Here is a 21392-nt window from a genome sequence, read left to right as displayed (position 1 = left end):
TGTCAGGATCCATTCACCTTCGGAAATGCAAGCATTTTACCCTCATGAGCAAGAAACACACCGCAAGGAAACAGTGGTCACAGCCATGCTGCCTCATTCCCTGACACACAAGGAAGCAGGACCTGAGCGAAAGAGTGTGCTGGGAAGCACGGCAGAGGAGATGGGCCCATCGGCCTGCCAAGAGTATGACAGACAAGCCCTGAGTCAGCTTCCCATGAGCATGAGCATTAGCAAGGCCCTCAGGCCCCAGGCCCCTCCACTGGATTGGTGGACACCCTGGCTTTCTGCCTCTCCATCCAGCTTACCTTCCGTGCACACTCTGGGAAGGCAGTGTCAGGGTAGGTAGCATGGCCTCAACTCCACAGCTCAGTGTGTGTGTCTACTTTTCTTGAGTGTGAAGATTGGTGCTGCAGGTCATCTGAGCACACAAGAGGAGAAGGTCTGCCATCAACCGGCGACATGGGAACATCCACTGCTGGCCTGGAAGAGCTCATGAAGGATTTTGCCTGTGTGGAGATGCCTCCAGCACCCCGTCCCGCATCCCCTCATTTGGTCCCCTTGGCCATCAGGGCTTCTCGTGGTCTTTCCTCAGTTCATTGGAAATCAGGATGATATCTTTGGTAATGAGTGAAGAACGAGTCTCTGCTGTACCTGAAACAAAGGACTTCATAATTAATTAATTTGTACATATGGGATACTTTTTCATATATTTTTATTGTAATAGAAGGGTTACATTATATTTGGCATATAGGAGGTGCATCAATTCACATACATTGATACCCTTTCTCATATCTTGGCCCCATTTCCCTCCCTGACCCCTGACCCCTGACCCTCATCTTGTTTTCCCCCTTCCCTATCCAATTTCAAATACAAATATATCCAATATATCAGATAACAAAGTGAGTTACTGTAACAATATGAGATTACCAAGGGATAGCAAAAGAGATGAGAGACAACATAGTACATTAAGGGCCAAAATCACTCATTATATGGCTTATCAAAGCAGTTCCTGGATTTACTCCTCTACCTTACGCCCTCCTGTCTTCCCTGAAGGAGCATATAAACCCCTGTGTGAAAAATAAAATCTGCAGCTTGATCAGAACTCTTGTCTTGCTGCCTTCTTTGTGTCTCCTGTCTAATTCCCCCCTCTAGGTTCTTTGTCCCTAGTTGATGTCCCGCTTGACGAGACAACTGCTGCCCAACGTGGGGCGCGAGTGCCTGCCAGCCTGAGGAATGCGGTCTTCCAGGAAACCCTTGGTACCATGTGATAGTGTGACCAGCTCAGAGATGCCCACCCAAGACATCAGTTCCGGTCAACAGAGGAGAGAAGACAGCACAAAGTAAGTGACTGGCCATGGGACAGGCATTATCCTCACAGGAGTTGTTCATTTCAGGCCTAAAAGAAGCCCTAAAGACACGAGGAACTCGGGTTAGAAATAAAGATTTAAAGGCATTCTTCGATTATGTAAAAGAATTATGTCCTTGGTTCCCCAAGGAGGAAACGATTAATGAGGTTAAATGGCAAAGAATTGGGGACTGTTTAAATGATTAAGATGATTCATGTGTTTATAAGAATTTTCATGTAAGTATTGCAATTGTGGGCAAATAAGGAACATTTTCTGCTTGAAATTGTATTGATTTAAATGATGTGTGAGATGTTCACCATTTCCAGGCACTGTGTAATTCAATTGTAATAAACTGGCAGGTATCTTTGTAATTATAAATAGTGCATGCTTGGCCATGTACACTGTAAATAGCCTTTATCAAATTTGTTTGACAAGGACCATAATTAAAATCACTTAATGAATTGCAGTAAAGAAAAGGCCATGATTTACTTGAGGTGATTGGCTTAATTGTTTTTACGTGGATAAAATGATCGTGGATCTTAAAGATTGCCTGTTTGCAATTCTCCTACATCCTGATGATCGCATTCATTTTGCCTTCAGTCTCCCTCGTGTTAATTTTCAGGGACTTACGCAAAGATTTCATTGGAAACTCTTGCCTCAAGGAATGGCCAATAGCCCAACCCTTTGTCAAAAATTTGTTGCACAGGCAGTGGATCCAATTTGTTTATGCTGGCCACACATTTATATTTTGGATTATGTATTTTATTGACGGTTCAGGACAGGTCAGTTCTACAACATTATTTTGTGGAAGTTTCTAAAGCCTTTCTTAACCTGTCTCTGTAATTCCTCTCTCTAGGGCCCTGCCCTGGTTGACGTCCTGCTGGATAGGAAATTTGGGTTCCTCTAGGTCTGAGAAGGCTGGGAAAAGCCTCTGGGACCATGACAGCCCAGTCACTTTTGCCTGCCCTGGGAAACATCAGGGCTACAGAGTATAGGGCAGCTCGCATCTCCCCATCATGGGCATTCAGTAGGTTTCCTGAGCACTCACTGTGTGCGCAAGGAGCTCAAGGGGAGCTGTTGGAGTGGGAGTCAGGAAAGAGAGTTCATACATGGCTCCAGGACAAGGAGAGCCCGAGCCGTTGAGGTCACACAGCAATTTGGAGGAACCAAGTAACAAGATCAAGCACCCTCAAGTGCATTGTTTGGGAAGGCTGCCCAGGGGCACAAGGAGGTAGAGGTGGCACTCCTACAAAGAGGAGAGTGGTGCTCACCCCTGTTATCTAAGTCCACCTGTCATCCCTCCTGCACACACTGCCTGTAGCCCAGCCAGGTGACCAGGCCTGCCGTGCACTACGGACATGAGGAATCTCAGGACCACAGCTCCACACATGTGCTTGAGGGCATCAGAGAGGAGGAGAGGAGAGGCCCAGCTCCTGAATCTGCTGCTTCTCTCTCTGCACCCAGAGTCTTCTCATTCATCTTGGGTTACTGGAGGAGAGAGTCCCCAGACGATTTTCTTGAAGAACTGGGTCCATAGTGCTTGAGAGACCTTGTCATATGTCTACACTGCAATGTGCCTGGGTCCTACGAGGAGGGCCAGGCCTGCTCTCTGCTCACACAGCTGCAGCAATTGGGTTCCAAACAACCATAGCTTGAGAGTGAACAGATGGGGAATTTGGAGTTGTCTGAGTTGGAAGAAAGTTCCAAGGCTTCTATGGCACCATAGAAGGGGACCCTGGCAATTCAGAGGCCTTTGAAGAAACCCTGGTAAAACTTCCTGTGGCTGAATAATGGGACTGAGGCTTTTCAGGCAGGCAGCCCTGTAGAAGGTCTTTTCTTGAAGTTGTCCCAGCATCTGCAATTATTGTTGAGAAACCAAGTGTCAAACAAGGAGCACTTGAAACTGGGTCCAGGATCAAGCATGGAAGAAATCCTAGCATCTCAGGCAGAGCTGGAACCTAGGGCAGCCTCAGATCCCCCATCAACTCCAGGACCAGCTGCGGAAATCCAGGGTGATCCTCTAAAAATTCACTTCCTCTCTTATGTTCACATCCTTTGACCAAAGCCATGAAGTAATCTCCAGGTGATCCCATGACCCAGAGCCTTCCATCATTCTCAGACCTATATCTTAAGACTGAAACCCAACACTTCTTTCTTCCGCAGATGTAGGAGTAGATGGAGCCACCGTGTAATATGGGACACTTAGCCCAATGATTGCACCAACAATCCTAGACCCAGGAATAGAACCATGCATTCCTGGAAGACAAAAGACCAGGACAGTGTCCACTCCAGAATCCTAGCAGCCACAACGCATGAATGAACCGATTCTACCATCTGTCCAAGCACCAGCCATTTGTGCAGTATTGACCCAGGCTCCTAAGTGCATTGCAGCAGACAGCCCAGAACAAGAGCTAGAGGCCGGAGGAAACTGAAGATTCATGTCTGATGTCCGTCCTTGTGTGGAAGGAGTCATCTTGCCACCTTGCAGGAGATCCTGACAGCTTTTAACTACCAGATGAGGATCCTGAGCCATGTGCCCACACAACCTGGATAGAGTGTCCACACCATCTGCAAACATGGACACAGTTCCAAAAGTCTCAGAGGTGAAGCCCATCCTGTCCTTGCCATACCGTAGCACACACTTCCTGAGAATGAGTTGGCTGGAGGCCTCGGGGCAGAGTTCAATTGGTCATTTCTTTCATCTCTTGGGAGGCTCTTTAATACCCTTAACCCCTTTCCAGTCTTTGAGCTCTGTTTAAGTGGAAACCCCGTAAAGTTTCAGTAGATCCTAGCACCAACTGTGGTTGCCCCCTTAAACCACTGTGTACAGGAGGCAATGTGTGTAATTACTACCTGCCTACTGGACCACAGCAGAGAGGCAGCAGACAGAGCCAAGTTGTTGCAACACTGGATTGAGGTGGCCCTGCCTGCTGCAGGAGGGCCCTGGGAAATTTCTCCCCTTTCCCATCCTGACCAGGCTGCCTACTCACTCACAGCCACTGCCTGACTCTTTTCTACAGAAGCCTTGTGGCTGGGCTCTTTGGACTCAGCTCTACAGACACCAACTCCTTCACTGGGTTCCCATGGTGTCCTTAGAGACCAGGGCACATGGGACACTTGGAATTGAGCATAACAATGGAGCCTGCCCCAGGCACAGGAGTCAGTGGAGGGCTGTGGCTATGATGTGTGCTCAGGGAGGCTCTGGAATTCAGACAGGCCCTCCATTCAGTCCCCAGGCTTCAATCAGAGAGTTCAGCAGCAGTGGCAAGTACCAGGTGGAGACAAGTGAGCAGCTGGGCAGTGGGAATGTCTGCCACCACCTACCGTGCAGTTAGGCTGCTCACCCACACCTTCCTCACACTTTTACCGTTCATATCACTCTGCTCCCAACATCTGTGAGTCCAAATTATGACCAGACACAAGCGAATCTTGTTCTTTCCTCAGCCCCTAGCCCTCCAACAGAGCTGAGTGGGAGGCTATATACTAGGCTGCACTTGCTTCCCCACAGATGTCTGGATCCACACAATGAATGCTGTGGACTCAACCCAAGAAAGAACCACGCACTGAAGGATGCATGCTTGGAAAAACAGTGCACCATGCATGAAGCCTGAAAGGATAAGTTTGACAATTTGGAGAGGGAGGATGCGTGGGTTAGTAGGTGATTTACATGAACATGCTAAGTGGATGCACTGGGAGTCCATTAAAACCATTTCTCTAGGACAGCAAGTTGGTTGTGGGAATTTCTCTTTGCCTGAGTTCATGGCAGACACTCCCACATATGCATTTCTAAAGGAAAGCTTTTCAGGCTCTGAGGTGATTCACTGCAGAATGAGGAAGAGGAGGTTGGCACAATCCCATGTGAGAAATCCTGACCTTGCACACAGCCTGATTTGCAGGTGCTGCTCTGATCATTTGCTCACAACACCTGGGGCTAGATGATCAGATGTTACCATGATGTGTTCCACAATCTCTGAAATCTGAGTGCTGTAAATCACCTTTGCTGTGGCCATTGGCTGAGTGGGCAACTCCTGGGTTCCTTCTGTGCAGACAGGGAAGACACCCTCAGGTGTTGGAGGGCTGGATATCACCATGCGCATCTGCAGGAACAGGGAGGCCACACCAGAACCAGCGCAGTGCTGCAGCGAGGGACACACTGCTCAGCTGCAAGAAGAGGTAAACTCACTCAGTCCCAAAGCACACTTCTTCCAACTACGTACATTCCTCTGCCCTAGCACAGGAATGAAGAAATCATGAGGTAATATCAAATGAGGAGACACAGAGTATAGAAAGAGTATTACTCATTTCCCACATCCATCACAGATTCATAAGATATGTAAGTCCTTTTCACCCATAATTTCTTTTTTATTAAAGAATGTATTAACATTGTTTATTACATCATATTTCAAATGTCGTGTTTAACAAACATATATTTGGGAAGGGAATCTCTATATGCAATCACTGGCACATAGATTTTAGAACATAATTAAAATTAAACTGAGCATTTGTATATCATAGATACATATTAATATATGTAGTAAAACATTATGTGTATAGAGTATATAGCCCATCATATATTTTTGTGTCTATGAAGTTATGTTTATTTCTCCAAGATCATGGCCTTAATCACCCCTAATTTCTCTGAGTTCTAATAATACATCAATAGTTCTCCACCTTGGATTTTATGCAACTTACGGGAAGAAGTTTTATTATTGTGCCTCAATTAAGCAGTTTTAAGAAGCAGCCATAAAAGGGCTGTTTCCATTCTTTTTACTTCACAAAGCCAGAGTTCCTGTGGGCAATATGTTCACTGTGGCAGGGACACAAACATGATAAGGAAGGACAGCAGAGCCTCTGCCCCTGGAATCCTCCAAGATAACCACTGAGGATAATGCACTCTCCTGGAACATCTCATAATCGAACAGGGAATTCTGTTTCAGTATTAAAATGGAAACCTCCTTTTAGGTGCTTGTGACTCACTTCAGTAAGTTTAGTGACTCAGGGGCCAAAAATTTCATCCTCACATAAATAAGATACAAGCTGTTGTTCCAGATAGTCTTCCAGGCTGTTGGCATGAAAACAAAGTATTTAAGATGGACAAATCTTAAAGCTTCGTATGTGTGACAAAGAGTAACTGCTTAAACAATCACAAATTAGGTGGAGAACAGCCCTTGGAATTAAAGCTGAATTGCTGGAATAGTACAGTATGTGAAATAACAGGACATTTAATCCAACATCTTATGTAATGACTATACAAATGAATTATCTATTTCCATCTGTGCACGATGTGATGAAGATGTGATGAATGAGTAAACAAAGCTGAAGATAAAATGTGATGCTTTCAAGAAAACTTCCCATGCTGTGAGCAGATTGCAGAAAGCTTTTCCTTTCCTGTGAGGTTTGACTTGAAATAAAAGATGGTCAACAAATAACTATATGCTTGGCAAGTGGACATTTGGTTACGTTTTTAGCAATGCATTCCTACTTTTATTGGATTATAAGCACCAAATCTGTATCATAGTTTAAAATATCTTGTTAGTGTTTTCCTTGAAATCAGAGAAATTTTATGTTCAGGGATCTTCCTGTGAATTTTTTTAATCAACCTCTGGGATAAGGAAACAAAAGCCATATAATGCATGATTGTTGTCCTTCCTGTGTATTTTTATTGCATCTACTATGGGTGACCTGATATCCACCATCAATGAAATATAAATTTTTACTTACTTTTGTCTACTAAGAGTTTCCTTAAGTCACTAGAGTATTTTTGCCAGTTTACTTCTCATATACTTAGGTGTGAGATTACTTGAATGTTTCTGTGTGTGTGTGTGTGTGTGTGTGTGTGTGTGTGTGTGTTTGTGGGGGGGGGGGTGTTTGTGCTGGTCCTATGGCAGGAACTCAGGGCCTAGGCACTGTCCCTGAACTTTAAGCACAAAAGTACTGCTCTACCACTTCAGGCAAGCTCTACTTCAGAGTTTTTTGTTGCTCAGTGGTAGATAAGAGTCTCTTGCAAATTCACAAACTGACTTTGAACAGTGATCCTCTGGTCTCAGCCTTGTGTATAGCTACTGCCCTGTATGATATCAGTTTGTATGATTTCCAGAGATACAACAAACCAGCTAAACTCTAGGTACTTGCACTGCAGCCAGCTTATAATTTTTTCAGGATGGCCCAGAACTGAGATCCTCCAAATTTCTGCCTCTATGGTATCTGGGATTTCAAGAATGAGTCATGTATCCAAGCTCATTTAATGTTTTGAAGACAAAAGGAAGATTGAACCCGCACGTGGTGAAGTAGAGATTGGGTTGGGAGGGATAATACCAGGCTCCAATCTAAACCGTAGGACCAAGGCCATGAGACTGAATGTCTGTGTCTCATCTTCAGAATGAGATGTGTCCACCCTCCTCTAATGCACTGAAAGCACAAGATGGGTGCAAGGAGAATGTGGTGAGGTGGGCAAGAGTCTGGGTTGGGTGGGATAATGCATGGCTCCACTCTGTGCCATAGGAGAAAGGTCATGAGAAGGAATGCCTGAATCTAATGTTCACAAGGAGAAACCCAAAACCCTCTATTCTGTCAGATGTCCTTGGGGGTAACACCAGGTTTTCTCAACACACAACTTGAGATGGACTGGAAGAAATACACACAAATATAGGTGTTCAAGTTTGAGACCTGTGTGGGTCTGGCATTTCATTCCCACTTTCCATCTAGTAAAGGATACAGGAATTCCTGGTTGCAGCTCCCTGTGTCATTTCTCAACTACACTATGGTAGTAAAATTGTTTTGTTTTGATATACAGGAAATTCTCTGGTCTTCACAGCATTACATTTGATCACAGCAGTCTTGTACATTTCCCCCAGAGGACGGGAATTTCACTGTCTTGGCTCACAGTCGTGATCATGGGAGATGTGGTGAGAAAAAATGACCATTTGGTAATGTCTGGTGCATTGTGTCTTCCATGAAATTGCCATCCCAAATGTTTCTCTTTAGAAAAAAAGCAACCTTCTTCTATAACCCACAAGAAGGGCAGTATCCTAGATAGGAAGAAGGAAGCAAAAGTAGCCACAGCTCAGCATGCGTGCTTTTGATCTGATTCACACGGATGGCAAGTGACATTCATGGTCATATACATCAGAATGACAAGGAAGAGAAACTTCAACCTCACACTGGACAAAATTCAATTGACAAAGGGACCATAGGTGACTTCATCTTTGTCCACAAGATACACTCTATGTCAAAGAGTTGGTGTGTGTGGCAAATTTTTCTTTCTGTTGTCTTTGAGAATGAACACACATGCACAGACACACAAACAGAAAGCTTGATATGACAACAGGCACTGATATCCAGTGAGGACACAAAATTGTTTGTTCATTGTCATCACAGAACAATTGATTTTGTTCTTGGAAGTGGATGATGGATGGACTGAAAAGTCAATTGCCCACAGTAGTTGGAAGTGTCATTAGTTCAAGCTTTGTGGTGACAGCTGAAACATCTTGAACTAGAGAGCGAGCTATGAGATGAGGGTAGCAAAGAAAGGTATATGCTAGAGATGAGACATGGAAGAGGGGAGAAGTTTTGCTTTTCTTTCTTTTCTTTTTCTTTTCAGTTGGTCGTGTGGCTTCAATTCTGGACCTGGGTGCTGTCCCTGAGCTCTTCAGCTCAAGGTTACCACCCTACCCCTGGGCCTGAGCAAGGTCCCTGAGCTCTTCAGCTCAAGACTACTGCCCTATCACTGAGCCACAGGCCCACTGCCCATTGTTTATTCTAGTGATTAAGGAGAGATAAGAGTCTCATGGGCTTAAGTGCCTGGGCTAGGTTTGATCCACGATTCTCAGATCTCAGCCTCCTGACTAGCTGGGATTTCAGTCATGAGCCACTCTGTCCCACTAGTCCAGAAGATGTGAGCAGCTTTGGTTGTAACAAGTCATGCAATAATGAACACTGCAGTTAAGTAATCTCTAGTAGTTGTTGTAGACACTTACCAGTATTTTCTTAATTTCATCCCCAACCTTCCTCTCCAAATGTGTACAAGAGTAGAATTTCATTATGCTGTGAAAGAGAAATGTAAATAAAATAAACACACGCGAAGAAAATGAAACTGTGCTTAGAAATTTTGTTTCAAGGAAGTATTCATCTCTTAAAGAAAAATAAACACACTTGGTAAATGAGCACAATGTCTTAGATGTAGGCGGCCAACATGATTCTGAGCATTCATTACATCCTAGTCAACCATGGCCATAGATATCAAGGGGTGTGGTTTCAGGTGATGTTCCTCACATCCACAGGCCAAGTGGAGGTTCGGGGCCCGGGCCTGGTCCACGAAGAGGTCGTGGGACGGTTCAGAGGTGAAACCCAGTTGAGGAGGTTAGGTGACCTGGTCGGCGGAGGAGGATGGAGAGGACAGGCATGAGGGGTGGGGAGGACGGGACAGGGATCACCTCCTCTCCAGTCTATTCCACATCCTAGCACAGGAGGACCGCGTGGACGGCTCCAGAGGGAGGAAGGGGAGTCCAGGGCGGTGGGGACCCCCGCTGTCAGCCATGGAGACACTGGGCCTGCTGAGTCATTATTTCTGGCTCCTCAGCGGAAGGGGCGGGGAGATCCCGGAGGAGCAGAGTGGACTTCCGGGGCGGGTCCTCCAGGGCCCAGGCCCAATCAATTCTCTAGCTAAGGACAGGGATTCCCTCCCCCTGCACAACTTTCAGATTCACCAGCCAAAACGACCAAACGTCGGTCATCTACCGGTGTACAAGGTTTCTGAGCAGTGGAGGAAGAAAGAGGCCCCTCTGGGTTCTTATCTGTGTCCATTCAGCCTCAAGTGGATTCAGACTTTTCCATGACAGCTAATCCTGAAAGGACCTTCCAGAGCTGAGGGTGGCTCAGGTAACAAGGACCCACTGACCCTGGGGGAGAAGTCCCACAACAATGAGGCCCTGCAAGCCTTTCTTCCATAGGCCTGGGTTCTCTCAGCTATTTGCTGTATGTGGGAATGCTGCCAATGAACTACAATGACCACCTGCTTCTTGTGTGTGCACTGGTGCTCTGTGCATCAGGGCTGGGTCTGTGCCCTGTTTCCTCCTTTAGCTCCCTCCTAGGTTCCTTGTCTCCCTTTACTTAAGTCTCTATTTCCATAAAAACTTCTTGGCCTCCCCACAACCTATGCACTCATCCATTGAACCCTTATCATTCTGGGCTATGTGTTTAAAGAAGACCTGAGTGATGGTGTTGAGCAGGTCTTTCCACCCAGAGCCAGCAGCTGGTTGCCCATCCTCAGCCACTGTTTCCATAGGGTCCCACACCTCATGACAGCACAATCTGGTCTCAGTGTGTCAGCAGTCCCAAGTGGGCTGCTCAGGGACCTCTCCCCAACAGGAACTTACCAGATGCTGACATTCCTACTATCTCCCTGAGTTCACCAGTCGGGAAATTTGAATCACTCTAAGCTCTGTGTTGTTCTAGATGGACTTGGAGGGCTTTCTGGTAAAAAGCATTACAGATATGGCACTTTAGTGCCTGGAACACTGTTGATCATTGCGGTCATAATTCCACCTCAATCTGTTTACTTGATGTTTTATTCTGCCTGCTCCTCAGGTTCTCACTTCATCCTTACCTAATCTCCTGGACGATTCTCCCTCCTCTGGCCTCCCCTGACCTCCCAAGCACAGAGGTGCCCTCCTCCTTTCTTGTCCATCTTGTGTATGGAGGGCTCTCATGAGTTTCTATTGGTGCCCCTCGTTGCCCATCCCACTTCGTCCCTTGACAAACACAGGTGCCTTCAGAAAAAGAAAATTGTACACATAATGAAATTACTCCGTTTTTTCCTGAAATATTCTAATATGGCATAAGATTCTCCCAAGATCTTCTATTGGAACAAGCCATATATGTATTCTCACAACTGCAGAGCATCCACAAATTTACCCACAGTTTCAAGTTCCTCCCAAATGTCAACCATCTTACTATTTGCTTTTAGTTGATAGTGTTTTCTTTTCTTAACATTGCTGTGTCACTTTGAATCACTTTCCCATTCAGGGCTGAATCCCAAGGTAATGGATACAGTGAAACACTATGCAATCCACCAAATTTTGTTTGTATTTGCTACCATCTATAAGGGGTTACCAGGATGCTGTTGTCATCTGTGTTTTGTGGCATACGGAATTGGTTTTTAGATAAATTGCTATAAGGAACAGGAGGAGATGCTAAGGTACAGAGAGGGATGATGGCATTGCTTTCATTCTAGATCCAGCTAATTGTGTCCATCCAGTTGTCCAGCCGTGACTTCTGGGTGAAGGGATTGCCAAGGGGTTACCCTTTGGAGGGAACATTGCCCTCTCATCATTTTCAATATTCTTCTATCCTTACCAAATGTACCACTGAATGGATTCATTTGGGTACCTAATATCTGTCTTAGAGTTCCATTTCTATTTGACACTTCGACCTAGGGTCACCTTCATCTGCCTTATGACAAGAAGTGATGCAGACATCACAGACACATGCCCACGGTAGTAGTTCTTGCTGTGCTGGTTCTGCCACTTGAATAGGAGACTGGGCCTTGAATCTTTATGCTCAAGCCTGTGAATCCAACACATTGGCCATGAACCAAATTTCCTACTTCTTGCTGATTAATTGAAGATGAGACTCTCATAGGCTTTCCTGCCTAGGTTGACTTTGAAACATGTTCTTCAGAGGTCAGCTTCCTGAGCAGTTAGGATTGTGTGAGCCATTGGCATCTGGCAAAGGACAATGTGTGTGATTCCTGTGGCATGTCCTGTCTCAGGACATGGATGTGAGTAGCTTCTCTATCTCCTTTTTGTCACAACATGTACGAAGGAAATTTATTCTCTGTCAAGACAGAATGCGCAGGGACCTCATCTCTACATGAGGGCAGTAAAATGGCTGACAGCAGCTGTCGAGGTTCACAGCCTACGATGGACACAGGGTACTACTATTCAGTGGAAGACAGCCTCCCCCTCACAAGCAGACCCTAAGTGGAATCACTGCAGCGTGGATTGACTGGGGGACTAAAGCCAACAAGCACTAACACTAGTAGTGTAGAACACATTTGAGATGATTGGCTGTGCCAGGTGTGAAGCCAGTAAGTATGTCCTCAATACCAGGACATTTGCTGGACAGAGGACAGTGGGAAGGTATGTGGAGGGGAATGGGTCTAGTTTTCCTCCTGACCTGCAGGAGGTCCGAGGGAGCAGCCAGTGGACATGTGCAGGGGTCAGGTGTGAGGCTCAGGCTCTGGGGGGCGGGGTGTGATGACATCACCTAAAGAGATGACATGACAGAGGGCTAGGCAACAATGGGGGCACTGCTTAGCAGCTCATATATTGCGCTGCAGCTGAGCCAGCTCATTTGTGTGGAAACTTTGAAGACAGCAGGATGTTTTCCTGCTGCTGTCCTCTATTCCACAGAAAGAATCAAACTGGAGAGTTTGATCTCATTCGCAGACAATGGCTCATCCCTTGGCCTGGTTGCCTGCGCAGAAACCCACGCTACATCCCACAGGTGAATGGAGGAAGCATGGGCCAGGAACGGGGGGAGTCATCACATCTAGTACTGTGTGGCATAGGTGTCTGCATTCTGGGTGGGATGTGGGTACATGAGTGTGTGTGAGGGAGGGAAGGAAGTGGAGCCCCAAGCTGTTGGATGGCCAGGAGCCTTTTCCCATTGCTTCTCCTTCTTCACCCCAGTATGGGGAGATTTTAGCCCCAAGCCTTGCTGATCCCTGCAAGGCAGGATACCTGCGGGGAGGCAAAGTAAAGCAGCTGGTAGAGCACCTGGTACCTGCCCTGCTCTTCGGAGATGCCTCCTTCATCCCAGTCTTCCTGGGAACCTACCGCACCTTCACTACCACACAGCACATACTGACCCTGCTGTTCAGCAGGTAAGCAGCTCCTGGGAACCTAGGCTAGACCGAATGGCCAGGCTCTGGCCCAAGTTGGTGCCCCAACATGAATCTGCTTGAAGCCTGGGAAGTAGCATGCTAGGGACAACACCCACACTGCCTGAGGCTGGAGCAGAGGCCTGAGCTGTGAAAATGCCTGTCCTGGCCCATGCCTCCAACAGCTGGGTGGGCAGAATTGTGGGTGGTGCGTGGAGAAGCTCCCCTCTCCTCAACACCCCCTGCTCTCCATGGTGCCCTCACTGAGACCTTAAGCAAAGCCTTTTCCAAATTCTGAAGGTGAGTGACCTTCTCTCTGGGGTCCTGAACTAACTGAACCTCACTAGGAAGCACTAGAAGGACACAGAGAACCCATGCCCACTCAGATATGTAGGAGGCAGGTAGAGGCCTCTTCACCTTATGTCGGGAGGTATGTCAGGCTCCACTCAGTGTAAAGAATGGGGTGATTCTTGTCATCCCAAGCTCCATCCTGTGCTCAGAAGCCACCAAGAACTGCACACGTCACACTCAGGGACAGTGCAGGTGACTTCCTCATGTTATTCCCTAGGTACAGCTCATTCCAACAACTTGAGGGGGAGAAGGCAGGAGCAAAAGGACAACTACAGCAGTGAGTGTGTTGGGGAAGAGGAGGGAATCTGTTTTCAGAGCGGGGCATTAGGGAGCTGCTTTGTGGGAGGCCTGGGAAAAGTGAAATGGTACCCACCTGGCTTGAGAGTTCTGAAGGAGAGCTTGAGACCTGCCAGGAGACTGTGTCCACATGGGGAGCTGGGGTGAGTTCCTCTATTCCTGAGGAGGGTGAGAGAAGCTCTGGGACCATGCCAGCCCAGTCACCTTTGCCTACCCTGGGAAAATCAGGACTAGGGAGACTAGGACGGCCACACCTCCCCATCATGGACATTCAGTGGGTTTCCTGAGGACTCCGCGAGGGCTCAAGGATCAGGCCTTGCCCTGTGGGTTGAAATCAGGGAAAGACGCTTCACAAAGGGCTTAAGGACATGGAGGTGAGGACAGGTTACCTCAATGAGCACACGCAGGTCTCGAGAGGGACCAAGGGACAGGATGACCATCCCAGAGTGGATAGAGTGGATAGTCTGGGGAGGCTTCCAGGGACAAATGAAGGTAGGTGTGGGGCATGTGGAAAGAGGAGGGTGGTGCTCACAATTGTGTTCTAAGTCTAGTCTCATCCCTCCTGAACATATTGCCTGTAGCCCAGCCAGGTGACCTGGCTTGCCAGGGACTTGGACATGAGCAGTCTCATGACCACTCTATACACGAGCTTGAGGGGATCTGAGTGGAGGGGAGGCCCAGCCTATGACTCTGCTGCTTCTCCCTCTGCTCCCAGAGCTTTTGCCTTCATCCTCGGTTCGTGGATGAGGGAGTACCCTGAAGATTTCCTAGAAGCGCCGGACTCGTCCTGCCTGCAACAACTTGTGGCATACCTCCACCTGAATATGCCCGGCTCCATTGAGGAGCACCAGGCCTGCCTTCTGCTCACCCATCTGGAACTCAGGAATCCCAAACAGCCAGAGCTTGAAGGTGAGTAGCAGGGGATGGGAAGGAGACAATAGCTGGGAGATTCTGAGCTGTTTCCAATTGAAGGAAGCCAAAGGCAAAGGGAGCCAGAAGTCCAGAGGCCTTGGAGGGCTGTCTGGAACACTTCCTGTGGTGGAGTCAAAGCACTGGGGATTCTCAGGCAGGCAGGGGTCTCCTGACATTAGGGCAGACTTAGGGGAAGACAGTCCTGTAGGGATCTTGTCCTAAAATGTTCGCTGCAGCTGCAATCCTTGGTGATTCTGCAGTATTGCATGCCAGGCATGAAGCCCTGGAGGCAACAACCCCCCAGGAAGGAATCAGAGCATCTTGGGCTGAGTCCCCTTCAGCTCCAAGCTCTGCTGGCAAGCTCCAGAGTGAGACTCTGAGAGATGCCTATTCCTACTTGCCTTTACCAGCTGGCATAGAAGACATAAAGCCTTGTGCAGGTAAGCTCATGACTCCCAGCCTTCCACCTGCCCCAAGTACAAGTGTGCAGGGAGTAGTCCCAGACTGAGCTGCTCCCTCTGATTTAGGAGCACTGGCAGCCATCTCTGAGCCCGGAGGACCTAATCCACTGGAACCAAGTACTCTAGAGCCAGGAAATGATGAGGAAGTTCCAGTGTCCACTCCAGAAAGCCAGCTGCCTCAAGGCAAGGCTGAAGCAAATCCCCCATCAGCCCCAACACCAGCGGCTGGTGCAGATCAAGCAGAGGCTCCCATGAGCACTGTGGCAGAGACCTGTGTGCTAGTTGTAGCGGCTGCAGAAGGACGATTTTTACCAGCTGTGGGTCCTTTGCTGGAGGAAGAGGCAGCATGCCTCCTTGCTGGAGAGGTGGCCTGTCTCCCCCCAGCAGTGGAAGAGCCTGAGCCAACTGCACATGAACCTGTGCCCCCCATTGAGGAGGAAGCCCCCGGGCCATCTGTACCCCAGGCGGCCTGTCTCCCCACAGCCAATGAAGAGCCTGAGCCATCTGCACAGGAACCTGTGCCCCCCATTGTGGAGGAAGCCCCCGGGCCATCTGTACCCCAGGCGGCCTCTACCCCCACAGCCTATGAAGAGCCTGAGCCATCTGCACAGGAACCTGTGCCCCCCATTGAGGAGGAAGCCCCCGGGCCATCTGTACCCCAGGCGGCCTCTCCCCCCACAGCCTATGAAGAGCCTGAGCCATCTGCACAGGACCCTGTGCCCCCCATTGAGGAGGAAGCCCCCGGGCCATCTGTACCCCAGGCGGCCTCTCCCCCCATAGCCTATGAAGAGCCTGAGCCATCTGCACAGGAACCTGTGCCCCCCATTGAGGAGGAAGCCCCCGGGCCATCTGTACCCCAGGCGGCCTGTCTCCCCACAGCCAATGAAGAGCCTGAGCCATCTGCACAGGAACCTGTGCCCCCCATTGAGGAGGAAGCACCCGGGCCATCTTCACCTCTGGAAAAGGATGCCGAAGGTTTCGGGGAGGTTGTTTATCCACTACCTGGCAACGATCAAGGCCATGGCCTGTCGATCTCTGAGGATACCAGGGCTACACTGCTCAGTGCTGCAGAGCTAGAGCCAGACTCTGTACCCCTGGCTAGAGAGGCACACATGGGAACTGAGACAGACCCAGCTCCCTGGGAATCCCTCACAGTGGGGGATTTTCAGATTTCCTCCAGGGGGCCATCCAGGATTTCTTTGTTGAAGTTAGAAGAAATGAGTACAGCACACTTGGTAGAGTGGCTGCCTGACCAGAAGGCCGAACAGTTCGCAATCATGGCTGTGGTGAGTAGCTTGGCATGCAGTCTTTCCCTCTCTCCTCTACTGCCCACACCACCATTTCCCTGGGCAGAGGACATTTCTACTGCACATTCCAGCTTGGTGAGTGCAAAACCCAGGACCAGGTCTGGGTTCACCAAGTCAAGCCATCTTGATTTCTTGAGGGACAATTGGAATCACTGAGGGTCCAGGGATCCTGATGGCTCAGGGAGTAACAAGGACAAGCAGACAGAAGCCCAGGTGCCTTGATCTGTCCACTGGCCTTTGCATCCTTAACCCTCAGTGGGGGCCTGGGGACTGTTGAGATCCCATGGCATTCACAGGACATGCCACAGGGTGAAGGCCAAAGCCTGTGGACTGCAGACAGAAAGGAAGTGTGGTGGGGAAAGCAAATGTGCCCTGCCTGGGACATGCAGGCTGAGGCACCTCATGATTGGCAGAATGAAATTGGTCCATCCCTGCCCTCCTCTCTAGGCCCTCATGCTCTTTTTAGGGACACACATATGCCAGGGGCTCTCAGAGGTCCAGGAAGGAGCATGGAGACACACCTAGACATGCACCTCTGCTTCCTGAGACCCAGTGCCTAGACCTGCCTCACATGCCAGGCAGAGACTCTGGAGGCCTCAGGCAGAGTCCCACTGACCATTTCTTTTCCCTTTCCAGAGGCTCTTCAAAGAGCTCAAACCGTATCAGTGTTTGAGCTACGTGTATTCCGACCCGGATAAGAAGCGTCAGGAGCTCCTGGCACCTACAGTGTTGGCAATTTTACACTTTTATAATCAAATAGAAACATCTGTAATAACCACATCGGTGTTGGACCACAGCGCTGAGGCAGCAGACAGGGCAGAGGTCTTGGAGCACTGGATTGAGGTGGCATTGGTATGCTGCAGGAGGGGCCTGGGACCCTTCTTCCCTCTCCCATCCCGACCAGCAGGCTGCCTGCTCACTCACAGCTGCTGCCTGAGTCCCCAAACCCCTCCTCAGGCTCTGCCCAGCTTCCTGCCATGTGGCCTCCTGCTCTGCTTCCTCTAGGATGGAGTCATCTCCCCAGGCTCCCTAGCATTCATCCCAGTAACCAAGGTGGAGCCCTAGGGTCAAAGCAGGACCCCGGGGGCTGCTCCAGGGCTCACCTCACACATTCCTCATCTCTAGGAGAGCCACCACCTCAAAAACGCCATCTCCGTGTGTGCCATCTTATCTGCCCTGCAGAGCAGTGCCCTGCAAGGCCTGAAGCAAACATGGAGAGCTGTTTCCAGGTGGGTGTGCCTTGTTCCTGGGCAAGTGAAGTTTGGTCAGCCTAACACCCCTCCTCCAGGAGCCCCGGGACACTGCAGCTGCACAACTCAGATATGTGGGGACTTGATAGGACTTGCCTGCTAGGATCAGCTTCCTCTCCAGGCACACAAGGCCCAAGGCCACAGGGGACTCTTGACACACTGAGGCCATCCAGTCTTTAGAAGCTCTTCCAAAGGAAACCACTCTGGTCTTTGGCCCCTAGCCTCACAATGCTCTGCTCAACTCCAGGTGACCTAAGTGTCATGGTGGAGCCACATGCAAAGCTCTTCTCCATTAGGATGAAATCTGCCTCAACTTGAAAATCCACTGCCTCTCTTCCTCTCCCTCCCTCTACCATCTCTCACCTTGTCTCTGCCCCTCCTCCAGGGGGAGCCTTGAGGTATGGCAGGAGCTGAGGAAGATCTATTCGATGGAGAAACACTACAAGGTGGTATGAGCGCAGGAAGAAGTTTACTCCAGAGGAGGGAGGGCGAGGAAATCCTCCCTGATGGGGTTTCCAAAAGTTCTAGTAGGCATCATGTGGGAATTTAGGATGAGTCATGGGAAGGCTGGAAGCATGGGTTCTGTGCTGGGGTAAAGGGCAGATTAGGTGGAGAACCAGTGACTCCCCCTTGCTTGGCAGTGCAGTGGAGTGAGTGCAGGCCAGGAGGCATCCTGGGTGTGTGAGGAGGGGAGGAACTGTCAGGATGGGGAATCTCCAGCTTCCTCCTTGTGGCAGGTCTGTGATGGGGCTGCCTCCTCTCCACCCAGCCAGCCTCACACCCAGAATGTCAGCACCAGACCAAATAGCACCATCCCCTTGGGCTGCTGCAAATGTCCACACTCAACCTTGCAGACAGGCCTTCCCATGTGCTCTGATATGCCCAGGAAGAGTGATGATGGTCACTGGGAACCTGACATCCCACGACCCCAGGAAAGCAGGGAAGGTGGAGGGTTGAGTGAGCTGACAGTCTTCTAACTGCATGCTATATCCTACCAGGGCCCACAGTCCACACGGATGGCCTTCTGGAGCAAACTCAAGAGAGGCCTGAGAACGCAGAAGGAACTGGTGAGTGTGCATGCCTGAGGCAAGAGACTCCCCAGCAGGAGAGGACAGGGCTCCCACAGCCACACACAGTGATGAACCCCCTTCATTCCTGACCTCTGCCCATTCCTGCAATGGGCTCCCACAGCCACACACAGTGATGAACCCCCTTCATTCCTGACCTCTGCCCATTCCTGCATATTGCAGGAAGGAGCTGCATCCAACAGACTGTCTCGCATGGAGCTGAGAAATAAATCTTGCCCATCTGTCAAGTGTGCCAGCCTAGGATTGAACCAGACCCAGACTGATCCCCACTTGCAGGGCTGAGGGCTTGGGTAGGAGTGGAGGGTGGATCCTTGGGGAAGGAGCCTGTTATGCCCTAAGAAGTTCTCCTGGCTGGCATCATGGCACTGGGGTAAGTCCGGTGGGACTAAGCAGGAGCCTAAGTGTGCTCTTATTTTTCACCACCCAATACCATAGGACTACTCCGAGGGCACAGTCCCTTACCTCGGCACCATCCTCAACCACTTGGCCTCACTACACCACCATAAGGACAAGGACTCCAAGAATGTGAGTGAGCCAGGGGACCAGGCATGGGGAATCAGATAGGAGAAGAAGAGCCTCTGGATGCCCCTGGAGCTCCAGCAAGAGGCCGAGGTCTCCCCAGCTTCAGGCATCCAAGCAGCACAGCAGTGCTACCTTCTGATGCTCCTGGCAAACTGCCAGCCTTCAGTGCTGCTGATGACTTGGGCCCATTTCTCCGTGGGTAGTGGGGCAGGGTGGGAGTGTGACAGCAGGTCCTCAAGGTGACCTAGCATGTGGGAAGAGCCCGTGCTTGTCCCTAGGAGCCTCAGTCCTCTGCAGGGCGCATTGAGAGTTGAGAAGAACAGTCAGATCCCTGTCCTCAGGCCCCCTGTCCCTGCCCTAGACTGAGAGCAACCCTAGTCCAGGTATGGACCCATGCTGCCCTCTACTGACCTACCTCGGTAGGTGCAAAGTGGCAAGGCAGCCTTGAGCTGCAAGCACCATTTGCTAAGCACAGTGGCTCTCTGGTTTGCAGGGCAAGTGGATACACATGCAAAGAAGAAGAGAGGTGAGGAGATGAAGCCTCCCAGCACAGGGAGGCCAGCTGTGCAGGGCCCTTGGGTCCTTCTTTTTCTCTGAAGGTGGAGGACCGGAGAAGGGGGCATGTGGGGGGAGCTGTGGGATGGGCCCTGGATCATAGCAGGCAATGAGCAAGAGACAGAGCCAGAGAGAAGAGCGACCCAGGTAAGGCCCCACATAGGTAGCCTGGTGCCCCTCCACTGTGCAGGCCAGTGAGCATCCTGTTCTCTTTCCCCCAGGAATATAAAGTCCTGGCCTTGATCAAAGAACTCCAGGGTGCGTGTCAGGAGCTCCACGTAGTTCCTGAGGAGAAGTTTGTGACATGGTTCACAAACCTGAAGCGCCTGAGTCCATCTGAATGGTGAGCTGGGGCACACAGAGGGGGCAGCACACATGGAGCCTATGGAACCCCAAGTTCCCAGGGGACCTGGGATGGAGCCCCAGTGTTGGCCCTGCTGTGCTCACAACTCCTACCTGTCTTAGCGACAAGCTGTGCCAGGAGCTGGAGCCTCCCAGGTGGGCCGGTTTCCTGCGCAGGAAGAGCAGGAAGAGTAAGAAGAGCTTGGTCCAGAGGAAGCCCTCAGAAGAGTAAGCAGAGGGACCCACAGGGCAAGGGACTCCCAGGCTGTGAGTGGTGGGAGAGTGAGCCCCAGAAGCTGGGCTGCATCCCGCCCTCTTCCACACAGCCACCTTGGGACTGAGCTGTGTGGCCTCAGCTCTGCCCACATCCCTTTCTTTCTTGGTTCCCATGGTGGTTCCCATTCCCAGAGCAGAATCATGAAAACTGCCTCAGGCTCAGGGCACACTGTGGTCTGGGGCCAGCATGAGTGCCCAGGGAGGCCCTAGGATTAAGGCAGGCCCTCCATTCAGTCACCAGATTTCAAACAAGACATTCAGCAGCCATAGCAGCTCCCAATTGAATACCAGCGAAGAAGTTAGCATCAGAAGTATTAGCCACGAAACCTCTGGACATTTGGGCTTCTCAACCAGGCCTTCCATACTTTATCGTCGTGGATACCATTCTACTCCCAACATCAGCAACACTAAGATTGACTTCCAATATGAGGGGATCTTGGGGTTCTTGAGCCCTCAGCCCTCCAGGAGAACAGGGCACGAAGGAATTTATTAGGTTGTTGCCAGTTCAACCTTTGGAGTGGACTTCAACCAAGCTAGTAGCACTATCTGATGCTTTGGGGAAAATTGCCAACTTTTCGGGATTGAGGGGGGCGGGTTTCTGGGTTATTACAATTAAAACTTTAAGTGGAAACACTGAGTCCATGAATACCATTTCTCTAGGAGAGCAAGTTTGTTGTGGTTATTCGGAAGATGTATTTTATGAGGAAGTCTTTTCTGCCTTTGAGAAGTCATTTATTGTAGAATGGGGAAGATCATTTTTCCCCGGCCCATGTCAGGCATGCTGACCTTGCACAGAGTCTGAAT

At 49.7% G+C, this 21392-nt stretch overlaps 1 protein-coding gene and 2 long non-coding RNA genes across 12 annotated transcripts; 1 reads left to right on the top strand and 2 right to left on the bottom strand.

Moving 5' to 3' along the window:
* Positions 1-3035: 3035 nt before the first annotated feature.
* On the bottom strand, positions 3036-6967 carry LOC150062733 (uncharacterized). The gene is made up of 3 exons (XR_016535469.1): positions 6324-6967; positions 5342-5507; positions 3036-3201 (listed from the first exon to the last, which is right to left on the bottom strand). It is a non-coding gene; the product is annotated as an uncharacterized LOC150062733 (long non-coding RNA).
* A 1042-nt stretch (positions 6968-8009) lies between these two features.
* LOC150062732 (uncharacterized) lies at positions 8010-14303 on the bottom strand. 3 transcript variants are annotated; one of them, XR_016535471.1, is made up of 3 exons: positions 13952-14303; positions 9323-9389; positions 8010-8374 (listed from the first exon to the last, which is right to left on the bottom strand). It is a non-coding gene; the product is annotated as an uncharacterized LOC150062732 (long non-coding RNA). The 3 variants fall into 3 exon arrangements; XR_016535472.1 differs by lacking the exon at positions 13952-14303 and adding an exon at positions 12522-12639; XR_016535470.1 differs by lacking the exon at positions 13952-14303 and adding an exon at positions 9779-10037.
* Positions 12689-21318, top strand: LOC150062731 (uncharacterized). Of its 8 annotated transcripts, none has more exons than XM_090332557.1 (15): positions 12699-12851; positions 13037-13230; positions 13796-13855; positions 14591-14784; positions 15048-15227; positions 15315-16534; positions 17192-17407; positions 17681-17784; positions 18191-18254; positions 18804-18872; positions 19329-19418; positions 19909-19941; positions 20192-20313; positions 20436-20540; positions 20823-21318. In XM_090332557.1, the coding sequence occupies exons 1-15, from the start codon at positions 12726-12728 to the stop codon at positions 21079-21081; spliced, it is 3036 nt and encodes a 1011-aa protein (XP_090188683.1). In that variant the 5' UTR covers positions 12699-12725; the 3' UTR covers positions 21082-21318. The 8 variants fall into 8 exon arrangements, with proteins under 8 accessions (XP_090188690.1, XP_090188691.1, XP_090188683.1 ...); XM_090332560.1 differs by having other exon boundaries at positions 12700-12851; positions 15198-15227; positions 20823-21317; XM_090332558.1 differs by having other exon boundaries at positions 12700-12851; positions 18191-18251; positions 20823-21317.
* Positions 21319-21392: the final 74 nt, after the last annotated feature.

Source organism: Megascapheus bottae, chromosome 5 (genome assembly GCF_031878675.1).
Source record: "Megascapheus bottae isolate mThoBot1 chromosome 5, mThoBot2.hap1, whole genome shotgun sequence".
Taxonomy (NCBI): domain Eukaryota; kingdom Metazoa; phylum Chordata; class Mammalia; order Rodentia; family Geomyidae; genus Megascapheus; species Megascapheus bottae.
This window is presented reverse-complemented; position numbering and strand designations above follow the sequence as displayed.